The sequence below is a fragment of the Diabrotica virgifera genome, chromosome 6 (genome assembly GCF_917563875.1).
Source record: "Diabrotica virgifera virgifera chromosome 6, PGI_DIABVI_V3a".
Taxonomy (NCBI): Eukaryota; Metazoa; Arthropoda; class Insecta; order Coleoptera; family Chrysomelidae; genus Diabrotica; species Diabrotica virgifera.
In genome coordinates this window covers 81,417,365-81,442,495 of record NC_065448.1, presented here as the reverse complement: position 1 = coordinate 81,442,495, position 25,131 = coordinate 81,417,365, and the positions used below count along the sequence as shown (strand labels likewise).

General features: G+C 32.6%; 3 protein-coding genes across 3 annotated transcripts in view; 2 read left to right on the top strand and 1 right to left on the bottom strand.

Moving 5' to 3' along the window:
- Positions 1 to 25,131, top strand: part of LOC126886473 (uncharacterized protein K02A2.6-like) — a 373,574-nt gene that overhangs the window by 277,862 nt on the left and 70,581 nt on the right. The gene's annotated exons all lie outside the window — the stretch shown is intronic.
- The window catches only part of LOC126886470 (uncharacterized protein K02A2.6-like), a 372,383-nt gene that overhangs the window by 279,106 nt on the left and 68,146 nt on the right, over positions 1 to 25,131 (top strand). The window lies entirely within an intron of this gene.
- On the bottom strand, positions 958 to 23,988 carry LOC126886476 (zinc finger protein 226-like). Its single transcript, XM_050653432.1, has 3 exons — positions 23,198 to 23,988; positions 22,889 to 23,142; positions 958 to 2,755 (listed from the first exon to the last, which is right to left on the bottom strand). Exons 1-3 carry the CDS (start codon positions 23,203 to 23,205, stop codon positions 1,347 to 1,349), a joined length of 1,671 nt encoding a protein of 556 aa, XP_050509389.1. The 5' UTR covers positions 23,206 to 23,988; the 3' UTR covers positions 958 to 1,346.

Genomic DNA, 25,131 nt, shown 5'->3' with positions numbered 1-25,131 from the left:
TATAGCAGGCAATAGTCCCTTTGTGTAGACAAATAAAAATTACTTTATGACCCATGCATTTGTCGGCTAAAAATCGAATTGGTACTCGTAACAAAGTAATCAATATTTATTGCCCTAATAATATCTAATCCAGCACTACAGGCCCTTGACGACTGACCATAGTCGTTGAAAAAAAGAAATAGTCGTTGACCTGCAAAATATGCTAATAAGCGGTATTATGTAATTAGAACCTATTCCAATAAAAGGATAAATTTATTAAGGAGTAAATGGAAACGTTTCGGGAACTCGAATTTATATTCCATAAACAGGGATATTCCTATAACAGGGATTCTAATAAGCGGGTTCGACTGTATAAGTCTTTTTCTTTTTGCACAATCTATCTCTGATCCGTATTGCCAGAAAGGCAGACACACTACTTAGGACAGAAATGGTACCTACTTGTAATGAAACTACATTTCAAGTAATTTTTTTAAAATAGGCATATGGCAATCAATTTAATATTGATGGCGCCCATTAATTTTATTAATATTACTTCAAAAACCTAACTCTTATTAATTTTTGAGACTAGAGCTTACCAGGACATTACGAAAAGTTATGTAGCCCACAGTGGCGGATTCAGCTACGTTAAGAGGGATGGCCGATTGTCTAAATTTCTATGAACAATAAATGAATGTTCTTATAGTCTTTATATACAATTAAAAAAAATAAAGCACTTGGTTTGAGAGGGGGGGAGGCGATCGCCCCTCCTTGGATCCGCTAAGGATGGTTTATATTTAGTGTATCATGCCTGACCTAATAACATTGCTCCAGTATATTTATGATTGTTAAATTTGTTGTGCTATTACTACCTTGACTATAACGATTAAAGCGAAATTTATCTTTTAAGGAAACTGGTTCTACAACAGACATGTCAAGTTGTCCGTACTCCCTGGAAATAAATAAAATGTTTTATTTTTTATATTTGTTTTATTGATTAATGAAGTGACCACCAATTTCATAAATTAAGTGTACACATTATTTATTTTAGAATTACTTTATATTTTAACTATTAACCGCTTAACGCGGTCACCCAAGTTAACTCGGTATTAAACTACATTTCTATTTTCGCATAACCCAGTTAACTCGGATGAGCGCATGAGGGTATTTGTTATTTTATGTTTTCCATTGTTTAAGAAAGGATTTGCAATACAATGTCTAGTTACACAATGATTTTTCCAATAAGATATGCGTTTTTTACTTTAAATTATCTAGTGACCATAGCCTTGTTAGCCTGTTTATTTTTCTGTAATAAAATAAAACGATAATTTTGTGACGTATTTTTGCAAATAAATCGGTGCGTTAAGCGGTTAATCTCTAGTGTGTGTTGTCAAATGCTTTTTCAAAATTCCATCTTTACCAAATCGCATAAAACAAATATCGCACTTATAAGGCTTTTCTCCAGTGTGTATCCTTAAATGCCTTTTCAAAACACCATATCGACTAAATTGCTTAGAACAAATTTCACACTTGTAAGGCTTTTCTTCAGTGTGTATCCTTGAATGGCTTTTCAAATCTCCATCTCGACTAAATTGCTTAGAACAAATTTCACACTTGTAAGGCTTTTCTCCAGTGTGTATCCTTAAATGCCTTTTCAAATTTACATCTTGACTAAATTGCTTAAAACAAATTTCACACTTGTAAGGCTTTTCTCCAGTGTGTATCCTTAAATGGCTTTTTAAATGTCCATCTCGACTAAATAGCTTAGAACAAATTTCACACTTGTAAGGCTTTTCTCCAGTGTGTATCCTTAAATGCCTTTTCAAATCTCCATCTTGACTAAATTGCTTAGAACAAATTTCACACCTGTAAGGCTTTTCTCCAGTGTGTATCCTTAAATGCCTTTTCAAATCTCTATCGTGACTAAATTCTTTAGAACAAATTTCACAATTATAAGGCTGTTCTCCAGTGTGTATCCTTAAATGCCTTTTCAAATTTACATCTACATTAAATTGCTTAGAACAAATTTCACACTTATAAGGCTTTTCTCCCGTGTGTATCCTTAAATGCCTTTTCAAAATACCATCTCGACTAAATTGCTCAAAACAAATTTCACACTTGTAAGGCTTTTCTCCAGTGTGTATCCTTAAATGGCTTTTCAAATGTCCATCTCGACTAAATTGCTTAGAACAAATTTCACAGTTGTAAGGCTTTTCTCCAGTGTGTATCCTTAAATGCCTTTTCAAATCTCCATCTTGACTAAATTCTTTAGAACAAATTTCACAATTATAAGGCTGTTCTCCAGTGTGTATCCTTAAATGCCTTTTCAAATTTACATCTACATTAAATTGCTTAGAACAAATTTCACACTTATAAGGCTTTTCTCCCGTGTGTATCCTTGAATGCCTTTTCAAAACACCATCTCTACTAAATTGCTTAAAACAAATTTCACACTTGTAAGGCTTTTCTCCAGTGTGTATCCTTAAATGGCTTTTCAAATGTCCATCTCGACTAAATTGCTTAGAACAAATTTCACACTTGTAAGGCTTTTCTCCAGTGTGTATCCTTAAATGTCTTTTCAAATCTCCATCTCGACTAAATTGCTTAGAACAAATTTCACACTTACAAGGCTTTTTTCCAATGTGTATCATTAAATGCCTTTTTAAAACACCATCTTGTCTAAATTGCTTAGAACAAATTTCGCACTTATAAAGCTTCTGTCCAGTGCGTACTACCAAAGATATTTCGGATTTCATTTTAAACACATTTTGGCATAAACCTAAAAAAAAATCAAACTGTAAAATTGTGCATGTAGAAATGGCAGATCATAAATAAAAGGTAACATTTATAATAAATAAACAACATAGAAACCACACTATGACAAAAGTTCAGGTGATGATCATAAATATAGACTAGGAGCCGGTATACAGTTGAGTCCGCGAATCTTTACCCGTGCGTCATCATTTAAAGCATACGTAATAAGTCGAAAATTGAAATTTACTAAACGCAACAGCAAGTCACTTACTGTCACTTGCTGTTGCGTTTAGTAAATTTCAATTTCCGACTTATCATCGACTTATTTCGTATGCTTTAAATGTTGACGCACGGGTAAAGATTCGCGGACTCAACTGTAGGTGAAATTTGCTAATCATTTTAGGCACGATAAAAGCCTATTACTTAACCCGGCATTGGTCGATAGGTAGATTATTACGCGAGAGGTCGCGCGTGAGATTTTCTCTCACATATCCAAATTTTGCCTTTTTTACCAAATAAAATTTTTAAAACAGCTTTTAAACTTTTTTTATTAACTAATAATAAGAACATAATAACATAACATAACTATAACATATAACATAAAACATAATATAAATAATATAATAAAATAAAAAAAAAATAGTCGGAATTACCTAAACCAACATTAATCAATCTCCCTATCTTCATAATTTACGGCACAGCACACAAATATAACAAGAATGTTCTAGAAAAATTGATTGATGACAATAATTACAATCTTTTTTTTACATTATTTCAGGTTTTAAGTTTAAGTGCCAAAATAAAATTAATTTTTATACACAGTTGGTGGCGCCGCACAGTGGTGAATTTTGCCGAAAACCTGGGTAAAATGCAAAAATTTTAGTTTATTTAAATTCCAAGAAATTTGATTTGAATCTTGCTCTGTAGGTTTCTGATGATCATAAACGGCCGTTGAGGGTAGAATAATACAAGAATATCACATATTTATATTAGTGTAAAGTTGGGATTGAACGTAAAAATTATAGACGTGTATTATTTTGTTATTTTATAGTGGATGCTATTTCTGGAGGTAAGTGGAGTATTTTAATATACTTTTTAGATTCTTTTTCCTAACATAAACTTTATTTACAACATATTTACAAAATGATGCCAAGAATGTTCAATCGTTTTCTGTTTACCAAGTTTTAAAATGGGAAAAGTAAAAAAGTCAGCTTTGGTAAGTAAAGATTTTTTGCTTAATAAATAATTCAATATGTTTATAAATATTCCTTAAGAAATCATCTGCAACAAGTTGCAAACTTAGCGGAATTCTTCATTTTAAAAAACTGGAGAATTTCTACATTAAGAGACTTTAATGTTATGGTCAGTTAATAAAGTAAGAACAAAATATGAAGCAGCTGATCCAGTAAATTTACAGTTTTTTTACACAAAAACCGCCGTTTTGTTATTGTTTTGCTTTCTTCTTCTTTTTTTTTAATCTTTAAGTCCTTTTACCTTTATGCATAGGCCTATCTTTTTTGCTTTCTTATTTTAATATTTTTTAATAATAATTTTGGTCGTGTGAGTCCAAAAATGTTGCCTTTTTTAAAAATAAAATGCATAAACGATACTTTATATTAAGAAGCCAAAAATAGGTAGGTCAACTCTTAATACATCTGAATTGTTTTGTAAATGGATCCGATTAATTATAATAATTACCTACTAATGTGTGGCTTCTAACACAAAGTTTAGTTTATACATTTCATTTTTAAAAAATTAAAATTTTTGGCTCACACGATTAAAATTATTAAAAAATATAAAAATAAGGAAGCAAAAACATAGGATATACATAAGAGTAAAAGGACTTAGAGATTAAGAAAAAGAAGGAGAAAGCAAAAAAAAAATAACAAAAACCGGCGGCTCTTATTCTCCAGCATGTCATATTTTTTTAAAATGAAAAATTCCGCTAAGGATTCACCTGGATGAAGATGATTTTTTGAGGATTATTTATATACATTTTGAACTATTTATTAAGCAAAATATCTTTGCTGAGCAAAGTAGGCTTTTTACTTTTCCCTTTTTAAAACTTGGAAAACTTAAAACGATTAAAAATTATAACCAATATTTTGCAAATATATTGTAAATAAAGTCTATTTTACGAAAAAAGTCTAAAACGTATATTAAAATACTCCACTTACCTACAGACATACCATCCAGTATAAATTAACAAAATAATTCACGTCTATAGTTCTAAATAAAAACCAAACAATGCCCCAATATTATTGTATAACACACTTAATTTTTATTCGGTCCGCTGACGTTTAATCACATCTTTACACTCATATAAATATATTATGATCTCATAGGCGCCCATAACCATGGGCACCGCCACGGCTTCCCTAGCTTTTCTGTTGGTTTAAACTATATACTGTCATCCAAAGTATACAAAATGTAATGTGCAACATTTTCACGTCTGGTCCCTCTCCTAAAAATTTTTTATACGGGCGCCCATGCATGGTCAGCTTGTATTTTTCTACCCTTAACGGCCGTTTATGATTCTCAAAAACCTACAAAGTAGGGTTCATATAAAATTTCTTGGGGTATATCTATAATTTTTACATTTTGGCCAGGTTTTCGGTGAAATTCACCACTGTGCGCCGGTGCGGTGGTGGTCGCTCCATGAGAGAATCTCTCACATGGAGCGCATTGACTCAGAAATCTGGTGATACTACGTCAACTGAGTCACTATCTGAGCGGACAAGTCTATTAGATTGTCGAGAAAGGATAGTTAGGAGACTAGAAGGAACCTCGGCGCGTAGAATTCCCCAGAAAAAAAGTTGTGCGCAATTTTCTGAAACCGTGAGAGAAAATCTCATATAGCGACCACTGCCGGGTTAAATAGTAGAACCTAAAAGAAAACGTGAATGCCGTCACTTTTTAGTGGCACATGCGTTGACAGTGGTGACAAACTTTTCACTCCCAGAATTCAGTTTTTTAAGTTCTATGTGATTAAAAAATAAGGTTCAGCGTAATTTTAACCCACTACCCCCTTCCCCGACCATCAAAAACTTAATTTTTCGTTTTTATTTTTTTTTAGGTGGGATGCAATCAATTTAAAAATTTCAAAAAAATTCACAGGCGTAGTTAAGGCTTTTATAAAACATCTCTATTTTTTATAGATTCGTAGGTTGAGTGTACATAACGTCAAAAAAATTTAATTTTTTCTTTGGAAAAAGCGTTCCTATAACTTTTTTTTGGATATGGCTGCAGGTCTAATTTTTTTCTATTGTATCTATTTTATCAAACAGTATATTTTTAAAATAAAAATGTATACCATTTTTATTCATTTGCAATGCGAGACCAAAAATTTAATTTTTACTTAGATTAGTGAGCGCAACCAGCACTCTTATCGACGATTTCACCTCTTCTTAGAGGCTCTTCAGAAAATGCATAGGTTGCTTTTCTCTAATCCAGTAAATTTTTCGACATATATTAGTCCCACACTGCAACTGAGGTGAATGGATTAGGTGACTAGCGTCATCTGGCAATTGAAAGATAAAGTTTTTCAATCCTAATAGCAACATTAATATTATTGAAAAATATTAAAAATATTACTAAAAGATTTTTAAATTGAAAACTTATTGGTACATTTTCCTGGTGACACCTCCAAGGATTCTACAATTTGCAAGCCAACTGGATGCTGCAGTGAAGACAAAAGAGAAGGAATTCTACACTATGCAATTCACAACCCCCGTCTGCAGCTTGGTAAAGTTCCAACGGAAAATGCACCTAGTTACTCCACGGAGTAATACTACTATAAAATAAAAATGTATACCATTTTTATTCAGTTGCAATGCAAGGCCAAAAATATCTTAATTTTTACTTAGATTAGAGAGCCCAACCAGCACTGTTATCGACGATTTCACCTCTTGTTAGAGGCTCTTCAGAGAATGCATAGGTTGCTTTTCTCTAATCCAGTAAATTTTTCGACATATATTAGTCCCACACTGCAACTGGGGTGAATGGATTAGGTGACTAGCGTCCTCTGGCAATTGAAAGATAAAGTTTTTCAATCCTAATAGCAACATTAATAATATTGAAAAATATTAAAAATATTACTGAAAAATTTTTAAATTGAAAACTTATTGGTACATTTCCCTGGTGACACCTCCAAGGATTCTACAATTTGCAAGCCAAATAGATGCTAAGATGCTGCAGTGAAGACAAAAGGGAAGGAATTCTACACTATGCAATTCACAACCCCCGTCTGCAGCTTGGTAAAGTTCCAACGGAAAATGCACCCAGTTACTACACGGAGTAATACTACTATAAAATAAAAATGTATACCATTTTTATTCAGTTGCAATGCGAGGCTAAAAATGTCTTAATTTTTACTTAGATTAGAGAGCGCAACCAGCACTCTTATCGACGATTTCAATTCTTGTTGAGGCTCTTCAGAGAATGCATAGGTTGCTTTTCTCTAATCCAGTAAATTTTTCGACATATATTAGTCCCACACTGCAACTTCGGTGAATGGATTAGGTAACTAGCGTCATCTGGCAATTAAAAGATAAAGTTTTTCAATCCTAATAGCAACATTAATAATATTGAAAATTATTAAAAATATTACTAAAAGATTTTTAAATTGAAAACTTATTGGTACATTTTCCTGGTGACACCTCCAAGGATTCTACAATTTGCAAGCCAAATGGATGTTGCAGTGAAGACAAAAGGGAAGGAATTCTACACTATGCAATTCACAACCCCCGTCTGCAGCTTGGTAAAGTTCCAACGGAAAATGCACCTAGTTACTCCACGGAGTAATACTACTATAAAATAAAAATGTATAGCATTTTTATTGAGTTGCAATGCTAGGCCAAAAATGTCTTAATTTTTACTTAGATTACAGAGCCCAACCAGCACTGTTATCGACGATTTCACCTCTTGTTAGAGGCTCTTCAGAGAATGCATAGGTTGCTTTTCTCTAATCCAATAAATTTTTCGACATATATTAGTCCCACCCTGCAACTGGGGTGAATGGATTAGGTGACTAGCGTCATCTGACAATTGAAAGATAAAGTTTTTCAATCCTAATAGCAACATTAAAAATATTGAAAAATATTACTAAAAGATTTTTAAATTGAAAACTTATTGGTACATTTCCCTGGTGACACCTCCAAGGATTCTACAATTTGCAAGCCAAATGGATGCTGCAGTGAAGACAAAAGGAAAGGAATTCGACACTATGCAATTCACAACCCCCGTCTGCAGCTTGGTAAAGTTCCAACGGAAAATGCACCTAGTTACTCCACGGAGTAATACTACTATAAAATAAAAATGTATAGCATTTTTATTGAGTTGCAATGCTAGGCCAAAAATGTCTTAATTTTTACTTAGATTAGAGAGCCCAACCAGCACTGTTATGGACGATTTCACCTCTTGTTAGAGGCTCTTCAGAGAATGCATAGGTTGCTTTTCTCTAATCCAGTAAATTTTTCGACATATATTAGTCCCATACTGCAACTGGGGTGAATGGATTAGGTGACTAGCGTTATCTGGCAATTGAAAGATAAAGTTTTTCAATCCTAATAGCAACATTAATAATATTGAAAATTATTAAAAATATTACTAAAAGATTTTTAAATTGAAAACTTATTGGTACATTTTCCTGGTGACACCTCCAAGGATTCTACAATTTGCAAGCCAAATGGATGTTGCAGTGAAGACAAAAGGGAAGGAATTCCGTCTGCAGCTTGGTAAAGTTCCAACGGAAAATGCACTGGATTAGAGAAAAGTAACCAATGCATTCTCTGAAGAGCCTCTAACAAGAGGTGAAATCGTCGATAAGAATGCTGGTTGCGCTCTCTAATCTAAGTAAAAATTAAGACATTTTTGGCCTCGCATTGCAACTGAATAAAAATGGTACACATTTTTATTTTATAGTAGTGTTACTCCGTGGAGTAACTAGGTGCATTTTCCGTTGGAACTTTACCAAGCTGCAGACGGGGGTTGTGAATTGCATAGTGTAGAATTCCTTCCCTTTTGTCTTCACTGCAGCATCCAGTTTGCTTGCAAATTGTAGAATCCTTGGAGGTGTCACCAGGAAAATGTACCAATAAGTTTTCAATTTAAAAATCTTTTAGTAATATTTTTAATATTTTTCAATATTATTAATGTTGCTATTAGGATTGAAAAACTTTATCTTTTAGTATGTTTTTAATTTTTTTCAGACTTTTCGTAACGTTCGTCACCTTCAAAAATACAAAAAAAAACTATTTTTTAGGGAGTTTTTGGGGATTTTCCCCAGTTTATAGACAGTTTTCAAAACAGATCAACTCAATGTTTTTTTACAGTTAATATATGTAAATTAAAGTAATTATGTTCTTTGGAACATTTAGAATGGGAAAAACACGTTTACACTCCCCAAAAACAGTTTTTTGGGATTTTTGAGATGACAAACGTTACGGAAAAATCTGAAAAAAATTAAAAATATAGTGTTTGATAAAACAGAAAAAAAATTAGACCTCAGCCATCTCCAAAAATATAAATATTGATGGTGGGGAAGCGGGTGGTGGGTTAAAATTACGCAGGGTCTTATTTTTTATTCACATAGAAGTTAAAAAATAAAAAAAATTGAATTGTGGGAGTGAGGGAGGGTACCTATTAATTTATTTCCGTATATAAGTGGAAATTGATGCGCCACTGTGGATGCATGTGCCACTAAAAAGTGACGGCACAGTGTTCATAAGTTTTCTTTTAGGTTCTACTATTTAAGCTATAGGCTCTTATCCTGCCTAAAATGATTAGCAAATTTCACCTATACCGACTCCTAGTCTAATAATTATAAGTATCAATATTAAGTATAGAAGGCGGCGTATTCGGCACCAGGCGGCAGCGGTAACTGTTCTTTACCTCTAATTTAGTCTGTTTCCAAAATACGTGAAAAATTAAATTATTTTAAGACACCACAAGAAAATTGACCGCTTGTTCCGCTCATGAAGCTAATTTACTACATCATTAATAGAGAAGGAACTAGCATTTTTTCTCAATCAAAAGATAAACGGCGATCCCTGCAGAACAAATACTCAAGTTCTGTTTGAACAACAGCATTAGTTCATAGGCACCTAAATAAAACATGAAAAAGGAAGACGAAGCGATAAGATGCACTATGAAACGGTACGAAAATCATTGATTGTTCTATCCCTTATTTTTTTTTAATTATAAGACTGTACTTATTGAACGCCCCTGGTATAAGTATTCTATCTGTTTGTACGCATATTATTTCGGTGAATGTAAAGCGTAGAAGTGTCACGCCGTCTTACACGATATTTTTTCATGAGAATATCAAACGCATATCGTTTGTGGCTTTCTCACACAATAAAGCAATGGTGTTTATTTTGTATCTGAGTAATATCTCATGTTTGTTTATAATATTGAGGGACGCGGTTTTATTTCAAAAGAAATGAATTACTTTACTAGGTCTCTGAGACCTACCAATGTCATTGTTATATAGTTATTACTGCATCATTAATGCCAAACAAACACTTTTGATGTGAACCGAGAAAATATGGATGGATGTTGTGTATTTCTTCCCATTGGTTCAAAAGTAAATGGCTTTCTTTTTTAGTCGTAACTTCGGAAGATACTTCGATTTGTTTTATTGGTAGAAGGAATAATTGATTTTTTTTTTTATTAGATAAAGATCTGATGATCATGACTGGGAGGTGCATTTTCTATGTTTGGAACAAGAGTCTCGTTTTTAATTAAGATGTTTGATCTGAGATGGAGTGAAGTACAGTTGTTTGGTCTGCGCCAAAGTTAGGCTCAGATGGAATCTTGAGTAGATTATTTAGTGAAAATATCAAGTAACGATATGGTTGTAGCAACGGTTGAAGTAAATACCATACCGGTATATTTTTTTGTTGTTGTTATTGTAGATTATATTATAGAACAGTGTTTGTTGTAGTGGTGTATAGTACATATGTTATTACATATATACAAGAATAACTTAAACCAAGTCTTTGCAAGCTTTTAATTAAAAAGCAATGGTTTAACAGACACATAATTTTGTTATAGTCAAGTGAACAATGTTTAAGTCATTAATTAATTGAAGTGCTTCACTAAAAATCATATAAGCGGTTACCTTGTAAAATCGAGAAACTATGGAATTTTATCTTTTGATATAATAACAGTTTGTGCAGTAGTACTCTAAAAAATGTAATGTGCCAGTGCAGTGTTGGTGTCAGGAAGAGATGTCGAACGACAAAGCCTACACGAGTTCCAGTAGCAAGTACAATTCCAAGATCACAGGTATTTGTAACGAACTGTTTTATTCTTTTTTTGAATATTTACTCCCCAAATCCTCATGAGGGTGATTCGCCAAAATGGACGGCAATTTCGAGGTAGAGAAATTTAATTTAAAACATGATTTAGAATTAGTTCATTTTTAAATATTTTTTATAATATGAGCTAATCTACTTAGCCATGATACCAGCAGAGATCATTTTTAAATATTTTCCGAAAAACGGAAATGTTGTGACTTCGGAGTTGACAAGTGTCCACGGTGTTGACGTAGTTCTCTGTTAATTGAAATTTATGATCGTAACAATTAAATAAAAACTGGTATGTAATCAAACTATACAAAACACTTCCATTTTGATATAAAGTCCTATAGAAAAGCATGAAAAATAGGTAAAATATCAATTGCGTCGGAGTTGATTTAGACCGGCCTTCGTGTTGACAAAACTTTCCAATATTTAGCCGTGCTTTTTCCGTTAAACTTCAAAAATCTAATCTGATTTTGAGCACAATCTTGGCATTTCCTTTCTACACATTCTTCTGTCTTTTCTCCATTTTCTCCATGTCAACATAATTATTTGTTATCCGCTTCCACACATGAGCTCCATGTTTTCACATAATGTGCCTACATAGATAGCAGATGTCTCTTTTATCAACATTAGAGAAGACTACCCAAAATGGTATATTCTTACAGAAATAAGCATAGCTGCATAAAAAATTACTTTCTTTCATAAAATCTTTATTTAACGATTTTGGGGGTTTTGACTTCATTTTTCCGTCGTACTCCAGTGTATACGAGCCATTTTCTATAAAAAGAAGATAATTACCAAACCGACCGAAACATCTTGACAGCTTACGCAGTAACCCTTTTCCTATATCAGACTAAATTTAAATTGTATTTTTTTAGTTTAAGAATGACTATTCACACACTTTAAACAACTCCGAGGCACGTTCGTCAACTGCGGGGAACGACTAGGCTTCGGAGTTGATTGCTTCGGTGTTGATGATTTCATACATTTTTAATTCTACTTTCTACAAAATATTAAAAATAATTCTGCTTTATTCATCGTGTGTCAAAAAAACTTTATAGCGCATACTTAGAAGAAAAACATATTAAAAAATTAGCAAAATTAAGCTTTTACGAAGGCTTCGGCGTTGACTGTATAAAAACATACGCTTAGCTTAAGACACCTTGAAAATTTTTCTATCGCTTAAAGATATTATATTCGTCCACTTTCTTCCACAATTTGGGTTAGACTGAAGCGTTCCTCTCTTGTCAAGCTGCCTGCCATACAGTATAAGTGCAGTTTGGCCTAAATTTTCATATATTTTCATGAGGCCTCGGTGTTGATGCACAAAGTTGGTTACAGTTTTTAGTAGTAGATTTTTATGTATAATTTTAAAAATGAAAATGATTAATTTGACAGTTTTAAATTACATTGGGTTTTTAATTAATTATTGATAAAATAATCTGCACTTTTGTAACTTTTCAGTGTGTAATACTATAAAACAGATCAAAAACCAAGGTGAGTTACAGCCTCGGAGTTGATATTTTGACATTAAAATTGCATAGAATGCTTGTAAAAATACTATTTTTTTAATCAATGTTAAGTGGCGTACATTAATCTATTGCATAACTTAACTTTGGCAACACAATTTGAAACACAGTATGTAAAGGACTTAAGAAAAAAGCGAGTTACACAATATGCCGCTTATTTTGGCGAACCACCCATGAACAAATGGAGGACTTATTCTTTTTGCTATTAATCCATTGACAATTTACAATTTCTTTTTGATTATTTTTCTATGAATAAACAATAATAATGTTTAAACATGTACAGTCGAACCCGCTTATTGGAATAGCCTTTGTACCATGCAAAAATATTCTTATAACCGGGATATTCTAATAACTGATCATTGGTGGCTAGTCGAAATAAGTGTACCGAATATACGTAATAATATTATTTACATACTATGCCAATGTGTAGTTTTACATACTATGCCAATATGTAGTTTTACATAATATGCCAATATGTATATCATGTATGTACACCTACATAATCAGTATATGTAAATGGTTTTAGGTCTTTTTACGTCAATAATACAGTAGTGTAACTACTACTTATCTATGTATGTGTTAAATACCAAATTACATTATATTATGTATGTGAATGAATACAGTAGCAGTAGGTAATTAATATAAAATGTATGCAATATGTAGATATGTAAATATTTTCTTATTAAAATGCATATAACAAAATTACTTATTTTTTCTTGAGAAATTATCGGTAATTATAGTTTTTTGTTGTTAATCCGTGTGGTCATCCTTAATACATTGGTTGAATCGAACTTTTATTGGCGGCAAGAAATGGATGAATTTAACAAAGCCATAATTCACATCTTGCAAACAAGTAGGTAAATACTCTCTCTAAATAAACTGCTTCTAACAATTTTATAGCAGGCAATAGTGCCTTTGTGTAGACAAATAAAAATTACTTTATGACCCATGCATTTGTCGGCTAAAAATCGAATTGGTACTCGTAACAAAGTAATCCCATTGCCCTAATAATATCTAATCCAGCACTACAGGCCCTTGACGACTGACCATAGTCGTTGAAAAAAAGAAATAGTCGTTGACCTGCAAAATATGCTAATAAGCGGTATTATCCAATTAGAACCTATTCCAATAAAAGGATAAATTTATTAAGGAGTAAATGGAAACGTTTCGGGAACTCTAATTTATATTCCATAAACCGGGATATTCCTATAACAGGGATTCTAATAAGCGGGTTCGACTGTATAAGTCTTTTTCTTTTTGCACAATCTATCTCTGATCCGGATTGTCAGAAAGGCAGACAGACTACTTAGGACAGAAATGGTACCTACTTGTAATGAAACTACATTTCAAGTAATTTTTTAAAAATAGGCATATGGCAATCAATTTAATATTGATGGCGCCCATTAATTTTATTAATATTACTTCAAAAACCTAACTTTTTTTTAATTTTTGAGACTAGAGCTTACCAGGACATTACGAAAAGTTATGTAGCCCACAGTGGCGGATTCAGCTACGTTAAGAGGGATGGCCGATTGTCTAAATTTCTATGAACAATAAATGAATGTTCTTATAGTCTTTATATACAATTTAAAAAAAAAATAAAGCACTTGGTTTGAGAGGGGGGAGGCCATCGCCCCTCCTTGGATCCGCTAAGGATGGTTTATATTTAGTGTATCATGCCTGACCTAATAACATTGCTCCAGTATATTTATGATTGTTAAATTTGTTGTGCTATTACTACCTTGACTATAACGATTAAAGCGAAATTTATCTTCTAAGGAAACTGGTTCTACAACAGACATGTCAAGTTGTCCGTACTCCCTGGAAATAAATAAAATGTTTTATTTTTTATATTTGTTTTATTGATTAATGAAGTGACCACCATTATTACCCCTAGTTTAATTAATTACCCCTAGGGGCTCAACTTGTACCCCATTATACAAAATAAAACGTCTATTTGTTTGTTTTATGTAAATATCAGGAAAATATTTTAAATAACACTGCTTAGACAAACAAGAAACACTACTACCCGTATCAATTTGAAATACTAAATAATGATTGTGTACTAATACCTTTAACGTAAACAAATCCTCTAAAATATCCGTATTCGTGCTTTGCGAATCAAAAATATTTCTATCTGATATATTAAAAAGGTCAATATCATCATCATTATTTACATCAGGAACGTTTTTTGCCTGTTCTTGATTTTGTAAAAAATTTTGATGCGATAAAAAAGATTTCTTTTTACCTTTACAAACTCTGGCCAAATGGCCGATTTTTTTACAAAAATTGCAAATATAATTTTTATAAATACACTTATCTTTATTATGATTCATCCTTCCGCATCTGTCACATGCACCATGTTGTCGTTGTTGAGGTTGGATGTCATGCGTGTAACCTCTGTGCTGCTCCTCATTTTCTGATCTCTGCGTCTCTGTAGTTGCCCATTTCCTCGGAGTCTGCGCGTTGCTCCAACGTCGCTGCGCATCGTACCTTCCCGTGCCTTCAGAACTGACGTGATTAAGAGGTTCTGGCTTAACCTCTACCATTTCCTCGTGTATTTCTCTGGCAGCCATCTTGGAAGCTGCTAAACTGACCATTTTTTCGAGATCGGCGCTTACCTCTTCTTCCATAAGTCGGTCCAACACGGGTCCCTTGCCGAAACCGAACAAAAATTTGTCTCTTAGGCATACTTTTAACTCGCTGCCGAACTCACAGCCTACCGCTAATCCTCTTAAGCGTGCAGCCCACTCACTCGCCGATTCGGTCACGTCTTTTATGGCACTGTAAAATTTAAATCGCGATGCAAACGGACTCTGCTGTGGTTTGAAATACCCCTCCTATGTAGCAAGAAGCTGATTATACGTTTTTTCTTCTGGTTTTTCAGGACTTACCAGATCGAAAATAAGCTGATATGCGCCCTCGTCTAAAGCGTTTAATAAAATAGCTCTCATCTTCTCTGCTTCCGTATTGACTTTGATACCGTTTGCTGCGAAATAGTTTCCTAGCCGCGCTTTGAAAATTGACCAGTCTGAACTCTTCAAACAGAACTCGCGTAATTGACCACATATCAATTCCGCCATTTTTACACTTTTTTCACTATTTTTTACACGTTTTTCACTACGTATTTTTTACACGTTTGGCCGTCTTCTTCTTCTTCTTAGCCTTCTATCGTCCACGTTTGGACATAGGCCACTCCCAACTCCTTCCATCGGTCTCTATCCTGAGCAACATATTTCCAATTCGTTTACGTTTCCAATTACGTTTGGCCGTAAGTAAGAGTTTATCCTCGTCGCCAATGTAATGTATCAGCGCTAGCTATTCAGCTGACACGTGCTCGAGACGTTACAACTTTAAATAAAAGCCGGACATGAACGGACTATTTTTATTGTACAGTTGAAGTAACATACAAGAGGTCGAATACAGGTTACAATTGTCTTATATACTGTTACAGAGTAGTGGGATGGTCACTGCTGTCAACAATGGGCAGTGACACCGCGCGAAATACGAATAACTTAAAATCTAGTATATCACACACCAGATTTTCAGTGAGCCTACACGCAAGTCTGTGACATAAAAACTGTCAAAGTTATTCTAATTGTTTATAACCTAAAAAGTAGGGTCTTTTTCAAACGGTTTTTTTAATAACAATTTTAATATAATGTTAATTTTTATTAATATATCTTAAAAATAGAGTCTCGGATAATTGATGGCGATTTGCTAAATATTTTTAGAGACACTGTTAGGGCAAGAACAGTTGTATAAACAATTGCTCTCTGGGATAAACAAATTGAATAATTTATAAACTATTTGGTCGATCTGGTTGAAATTTAGTACACTTAAATAACCCATTAAATGGCATAATTTAAAGTAGTTAAATTATACAGGGTGTTAGTAAATAAGTATGAAAAATTTTAAGGGCTAATTCTACATGAAAAATTAATACCAGTTTGCTCTATAAACATATGTCCGCAAATGCTTAGTTTCGGAGATACGGGGCGTTGAAATTTTTATTTCAAACTGCCAATTTATTTATTGCTCTAAGACCAGTTGAGCTATGAAAATGAAATTTGGTGAGTTTTAGGAGGTAGTTGTTACGAATTTTTTGACATACAATTTAGAATTTTGTATTCATGATTGGAGCGCCTACGGGCAATGGTCTGAATTTTTTTAAAGAAAAAAATAGTACGCCACTGAAATATTTCAAATTAAAAATTATTTTTAAATTCCACGTCTAATTTATGATATAAAAACTTTCTTGCCATTTTTTCATATGGTGCACCGTTTTTATGCAGAAAAATAAAACATCTTGGCGCGTATTTTTTATTTCTTAATACATCATCAAGAACTATCCAATATAATAATACTAAACTTGAACAATAACAGAAAATATTACCAATAAGATTTCAACTAGGTGCAAAGCTGCAAAAAATGTTTAAAATGATCTCCTTTACAGATAACAGAAGAATTTTATATTCATCATTGGCGCGCGTACGGGTAATGGTCTGAATTTTTTGAAGAAAAAAATAGTACGCCACTGAGATATGTCAAACTAAAAATCATTTTTGAATTTATCGTTCAATTTACGACAAAAAATATTTCTTTTCTTTTTTTCATACGAGGCGCCATTTTTATACAAAAATATAAAGCATCTTAACGCTTACCAAGCATTTGAGGTAGTTTCCATATGCATAGAAACTTATTTCAAATACTTTGTAAACGTTAAGATGTTTAATTTTTTGCATAAAAACGGCGCCGCATATGAAAAAAAGGCAAGAAAGATTTTTCGCCGTCAATTGAACGAGGAACTTAAAAATGATTTTTATTTTGACATATCTTAGTGGCGTACTATTTTTTTCTTCAAAAAATTCAGACCATTACCCGTACGGGCGCCAATGATGAATATAAAATTCTTCTGTTACCTGTAAAGGAGATCATTTTAAACATTTCTTGCAGCTTTGCACATACATAGTTGAAATGGTATTAGTAATATTTTCTGTTATTGTTCTAGTTTAGTGTTTGGATAGTTCTTGATAATGTATTAAGAAATGAAAAATATGCGCCAAGATGTTTTATTTTTCTGCATAAAAACGGTGCATCATATGAAAAAAAAGGCAAGAAAGGTTTTTTATCATAAATTAGACGTGGAATTTAAAAATAATTTTTAATTTGAAACATCTCAGTGGCGTACTATTTTTTTCTTTAAAAAAATTCAGACCATTGCCCGTAGGCGCTCCAATCATGAATACAAAATTCTAAATTGTATGTCAAAAAATTCGTAACAACTACCTCCCAAAACTTACCAAATTTCATTTTCATAGCTCAATTGGTCTTAGAGCAATAAATAAATTGGCAGTTTGAAATAAAAATTTCAACACCCCGTTTCTCAGAAACTAAGCATTTGCGGACATATGTTTATAGAGCAAACTGGCATTAATTTTTCATGTAGAACTAGCCCTTAAAATTTTTCATACTTATTTACTAACACCCTGTATATCATTATGCAAAAAGTAAACTTATTAATATTTATAAATTAGTGCAAAAATGAGCGTTTTTTGCAATTATCTAGGTCAATTGTTTATGTATATTAATATAATTACCATCAAATTAAAGAACTTTTTAAGATCTACAACACTTATTCAAAACATTTTTCTCTAAAATTAACAAGAAACGTTTTATAGTCAAAAAACTAAGTTTTTCATTCTTTGTAACTGTTTAAAAAGAACTGTTTTTATTTAACTTATTGACGATTTATGTAATTTTAGTAAATTGGATTGTTACTGTTTTGTTTTTTTACTATTTATAAGCTTTGTCGATAAAATTGTAAAATTTTTCATGGTAATAAAGCATATTTCTATTCTATTCTATTCTATAAGAAAAAAAATTAGCTGTACGTCTTCACGGAATTATCATCAGTTATCTCTCATCTACCGTTTAGCACCTTTAAAATCCTGCTTAACATTTTTTCATGTTTTTTTCCCTATTAACTGGGGTACATGTCTTTTCAGACAATAAGATGAAATTATTTCTTATATATACTGCGAAAGGAACAAAGTGTTCACAGAAAGTTATCTGTGCAATGTACCTCTCGCTCTTTAAAGAGCCTCCAACAGAGTAAATCATGAACTGATTCGAAAGCTTAGCTCCTATGGCATAAATGGACCTCTGTTGCAGTGATTACAGAGTTATTTAACTGAAAGATTTTGAACAGGTCCGAGTGAACCACTTTTACTCACAAACTTTTTTAAGTTGTCAGGTGTACCACAGGGGTCCCATTTAGGTCCATTACTCTTTAATATATTTATTAATGACATTACCAACTGTTTTCATGATTGTAACGCCTTGCTATTTGCTGATGACTTGAAGTGCTTTAAAGTTATAAAAAATCATTATGATGCTGCCATATTGCAATTAGAACTGACTAACCTGTCTGCATGGTGTTCACTTAATGGTATGAACCTTAATTCCAGATAATGTCATGTAATTAACTTTAACCATACTCACCACCCAATATTATCAAACTATTACATTGATGGCCAATTGCTCAACACTGTAAATAAAATCAAGGACTTGGGGATTACACTGGAAAATTCTCTTTGTTTCAATACTCACATCATCAATGTCATCTCACATCAAACATCTATGAAAATGCTGGGTTTTGTAAAAAGAACAACTTGTGATTTTACAAACATATCCAGTATTAGAGTTCTTTATTTCTCCTTGGTCAGGTCTCACCTCCAGTATTGTTCTTCAGTGTGGTCCTCACACTACTTGGTCTACATTAGGAAACTTGAACAAGTCCAAAATAGTTTCTTCCGTCACATTGCTTTTAAGCTTCATACCTATCAAGATTACACTGTATGGCAGCATCAACTGCAGGTCCCTTCTCTTGCAAGCCGGAGAAAACAAAGGGACCTTTTGCTATTATTCAAGATCTTAAATGGTATATGTAGTTGTTCTCAAGTACTTAATAAGATTGCACTGTTTGTACCACCTCGCACCACTAGACAAATGCGAACATTTTATGTACCATTCCATAGGTTTAATTATTCACTTTTTTCGTTAGTACCCAGAGTCTTGAATTTAGCAAACGCCTTTTACAATTTACAACTGTTCGACAACTATATCAGTCGATTTAAAAGAAATTTACATGGGATCAATATTTGAGTGAAACGTCTGTAATTTGTTAACTTGTTTTTATGATATTATTTCCTATTGCATATTTACTTCTATATTATATTTATGTCTGTATGTCTGTTTTTTATATTATATTATGTTATTGCTTTTATCTGTACACTATGTATTTATGTAACACTTTATGTTCAATTAAAAAATGTAATGTATTTTTATAGAATTGGGCTTGCCCATAAAATAAGTAAATAAATTTCCAAAACATGTCGTATTTGATGAAATCGGAACTCTGGTGAAATTCTTGAAGATCATAGTACATGCGATATTTTGTGGAAAAGAAAAAAATCTTGTTGTAAATATGCTCTCGCAATACTTCTTCAAAAATTTTATAAGTAATTGTATTGGTTTATTTGCAGTGCTATAAAATATGTACACATTGTAAAACACAACATCCATTACATTGGTAAATAGGATGAAATATTTTCGCTATGAATCTTATTCACTATTTTTAAAATGACTACTTAATTGGCTGTTGGATACGAGCTTGTTTCCCACATGTATAATAGGAAATTTCCTAAAATTTTAAATTCAAAAAAATGTTATAAATCACAACAGAACATAATTTAAAACATGTATCAAAGATAAAAAAAGTTGTTTCTGTCTTCCGTTTGGCCTCTAAAGACGATTCTAAATTCATATTATTGCAGCTAGCCCAAAACGCGTTGATGTCATATTATGGTTGTGTGTTTACATTCTGCACCAACAAAGTAAACAAAATTGTACCTATATAATTTTAAATTAGACAATACAAACGTCAGTAGAAAATACGTTTGATCATTTGAACTATTTTAAAAACATAGAAAACTTGTACTTTTACAAAATGGCACTAAACAACACTTATAGTGTTTTCTTTTATTTTCCATAGTAAACCTTTTTTCCTTTTCTTCAAAAACTGTATCAAGCTCCAATCTCAACAAACTGGTATATATTATTACAATGACATGCGATAAATGCCATTAGAATATAAATTTTTCCCTTATTCCGCGACGATGAGCTGGCCAAATACCCAAGTAGGTGGAGGCCAATAAACTAAAGAAGAAGAATATGCCTAAACATAACCATAAATATAAATAATATAACCATAAAGTTCAACTATGTGACGTCACGGGTCATTTGAACTACAGTAGAACCCCGCAAATCCGAACCCCGCAAATCCGAACTTTCGGCAAATCCGAACCAACGGAAAGTGAAAAAAAATTTTAAAATTCAAGATAAAAATTTAAAAACATGTTTATTATGTGAGAAAATAATTACGTAAGATGCTAGCTACAGTATTAAACACTGCAAAACTAATGGGTGAATAAAAGCGTTGAGTTAGACTAAACACAATCAATAAAGGAATGTGCATAATACACATTTCCCATGGTATACTATGAACGAAAACATTGAAAAAGATAAGAAACATGAGAAACATAGTGTAATCAATAACCAGATTACAAATTAAATGAATCATTTACAGGGCCGAATTCCCATGTCCCGTGACGAAACAAAACTACTGGCGTCAGCGATTTAATATTTCAGTAATCTAAATATTTTTCAGCTTTAGAATATTGGAGGCATAAACGTGCGGATAAAGTTTCATAAAGGGTCGGTGGCAGTCCAAATCTTTTAAAAATCATCTTCGTTAGCTTCTTAGGCTAACTTTCGGATAATCCGAACTTTTTGGAATCCGAACAGGCTGTCCCCCCAATTAGTTCGGATTTGCGGGGTTCTACTGTATTATAAATCACAGAAGATTTTAAATTTGTACTTTCAAGTTATTATCAGTTTTTGAGATTTTTAAATAAAACTGAACATTATTGTGTAATAAAAAATGTGCAAGTTCCCTACTAGCGTAGATACTTGTCTTATTAATAATAAACCAAGTATGTATTATCTTCGGCTGGTATGCAATACAAACCTTTGTTTCAACAAAATATTTTTTATACCAGCATATTCAATCTCCATAAATAATTCATTAAAAATTTAAAATCTACAATACGTAAGTACTTGTATATATATTCTTCAACGTATTTTATAACAAGAATAAAAAACCGTTAAACACCGTAAAAATGAGTGGCACATACAATATTCCAGCTACAAAAGAACTGATATGAATATTACGTGGCGCGAAAATGTATTTTCATTTTGATGCAAAATAAAATTCTAGTTTTATTTTAAAAGATTTTTTCATAATATTTGCTAAATTTGAAGTAAAACACGCCACAAAAGAGTAACTTTTGTGGCGATACAATTTGAGTTTTGAAGCTCTTTTGTGGCGTGTTTACTTCAGATTTAGCAAATATTATGAAAAAATCTTTTAGAATAAAACTAGAATTTTATTTTGCATCAAATTTTTCGTGCCACGTAATATTCGTATCAGGTCTTTTGTAGCTGGAATATTGTATGTGCCACTCATTTTTACGGCATTTAGGGGTATTTTATTCTTGTATCAGGAGTTTTCCAAAGTTATTTAGATTTTTTTCTATTTAAAATAGATTGAAAAAAATATTGGGATGGTCGGTACATGAACTCATTGCCCATTGCCCGATAAAATTTAGCGTCATAACCACTACAACTACATAAACTATTTAGAGGATAATGGTTAATAATTGGATTATACTTTTGTAGCTGAATAACTTCTAAACGACTTAACCGATTCTGATCACTAAACATGAGTTTGAAGCGTATTGATAAAAGTGCATCTATAGCATCTAAGGTCAACTATGATAACTGAAAGTATTACAGGAATTATTGAGTTTGAAAAACTATTTGTTCCCATAAGAAATATATTTCATCATACTTATGAAGCCTATAACTTGAAAATTCGAATTTTCCCGGATATGAGGTATACACTATTAGATGAGTCTAGAGTCCTTCTACAAACGCTCAGTTATTGGCGCAATTCGTAGGTTGAAACTTTGAGTAATTGTCGAAAAACCAAAATTTTCAAAATTTAGTTTTTTAGTATTTCAGCTATACTGAGCGGTGTGTATGTCTGATCCTGACGGCTTAGACATCATTTGAAAGCTTAACTCAACACTATTGATTTGGTGTATTTTCGGTTCTCCTGTCTCTTCTTAAACCGAAGATATATACCTACCCTCCAAAAAATATGCCATTTTGTAAATACCAAGTCCTATATGTACTTACTTTCTTCACTTGTTTCCTTTTCTTCAAATAGAGTACACTTATGTTCATCTTGTTCTACTTTGGTGCTTACAGGAAATTCGTTTAAATAATCAAAGGTCTCGTATGAACTTTCTCTTTTCGGTTCTTCCTTGATTTCAAATTTGAAACTATCCAAAGGATCAACCCATGTCTCATTATCTATTTCTATTTTACAAGTTTTTTCACTAGTTTCTTGTTTTATATCCATGTTATTAAATAGTCTCCATGAACGGTACCTTAAAATTAAGGTGACATTAGAAAAAAAATTGTTATGTATGTCTTTGTACTCACTTTATCATACTCCAAAAATTAGGGGATATGGATTTCAATAAATATTATTTCAATGCATAATTTTTTATAATTCTCCTCTATCAAAGTTGCGCGTGAAGTTGAAGACAAAGGCGAAGACTGAAGACAGTAGACAGTTGCGATTTCTTCTTCTTCCTTTGTATTGGCTTGCATAGGAGTGCATTCGCCAGTAACAGGTTCTAAAGTCCACTTTACATCAGCAATAAATTGAATAAGAAATTGACAAAAGGTTTGTTCCAACACGACCGAGAACCGTCACGAAACGGTAACGCTCCTGCGCAGTAAAGAAAATCCGTTCCAACAAAAATATGATCGTCATCGGATCGTCCTTCCCACTGTTCCAACAAGAATTGTGATCTTTCGGTGACGGTTTCGTGATGATCATTTCAGTAATCGGGCAAATGCATAATGTGCTGGTTGGACTGACTTGAGCACTAGGATTTAATTCTTTAAATTTTTTGAGCCTTTGATCGACTAAAAGCACACAAGCTGTCACCAACAAAAATGACAAATATATGATTACCGTCATGGGACGATAACTGGGCGATACAATTACGAACATGCGCACAACAAACGGTACAAGTAGTTTCGTGACGGTTTCTGGGCCGTCCAAAAGTTCATGTTGGAACAAACCTGATGTTATTCAAGGCCAAATTTGCGTGTACAAAATGTATGGTTTGTAAAAGAAAATGAAGGAATTTGATGAAATAGAACAATTGGATATGTTTTATTTTGTCAAATTTCTTTATTTTCTTTTTATTCACGGCAAAATTGTATGTAGAATTGTGTTTTGTATAAGTCAAATTTGACTTTGAATAACTTGTCAATTTCTTATTCAATTATTGTTGATGTAAAGTGGACCTTAGAATATAAAGAACAGAAAGGAGTCTGTCATATATCAACAACACCCGATGGGTAGAGGGGATTTGACAGCTTTCGCCAGCGCTGTTAGTGGCAGTTTTGTGCATTTATCTGATAAATTTAAATGGCGCGCCATGGGTAGAGTAGAGGGTATTTGACGGTTTTCGCCACAGCTGTTAGTGCAGCGTTGCCACATTTAGTAGATTTGTACTTTTTTGGTAGATTTTTGATATTTTTTAAAAAATTCTAGTAGGCAATATTTTTTAGTAGATTTTTGGTATATTTCAACATTTGGTAAAATAAAATTTGCTTTTTAATAGTAGGTATTTACCCCATTTCTAAATTAATTTTTAGACATTTTGTTACAATTTCCCAATGTCATTACCGAAAATAAGATTCAGGGGTGGGATTCTGTGTACAATCGCTAACACCGCCGACCGCTTTCTATCAATGTCAATATATTTGAATTTTTAGTTTTAATTCAAATATTTTCTTGTTTTACAAGTGTCACTTCAGCATCAACTAGCAAAACTAGAAAATAATTCAATTAAAGCTAAAAATTCAAATATTTTCACGACAATTGACATCGATAGAAAGCGAAGTGTAGATATCTACAGTGCACGGAATCTAGCCCCAGGACGTAGATGATGAATATTAAACAGAAATGAAACTGGATTCTGGTGTAACAAACTTGCAGATTTCAAGTAGCAGTGCAATCAGTACCTATTTCAGGTGTTATTGAAGAGTTCTGGTATTCGGTGGTCCGCGGTGAGCCTGTTAGAAGCTAACGATGGAAAACTAAAATATCTAAGGCCCGGTCTTTTCACCTCCGAATAAAAGTTATTCGGAGGTTTATTTGACAGATTTACATGTAATCTGCCGGATAAACTTCCTAATAAATATTTATTCGGAGGTGAAAACACCGGGCCTAATTATAATATATGTAACTTTGCAAAACAACAAATGTTGTGTTTGCGTGTTTCTAATGTAAAATGCGAAATAATTGTTTGAAGAATGTGATCCAGATATGCAGATGTTAAAATCAGTGGATGACA

Excerpts from the sequence above, each read along its gene's own strand:
- LOC126886476 (XM_050653432.1), bottom strand. Across the intron at positions 2,756-22,888 it reads AAAGGAAACAAGTGAAGAAA|GTTTATGCCAAAATGTGTTT; the intron begins GTAAGTACATAT and ends ATTTTTTTTTAG.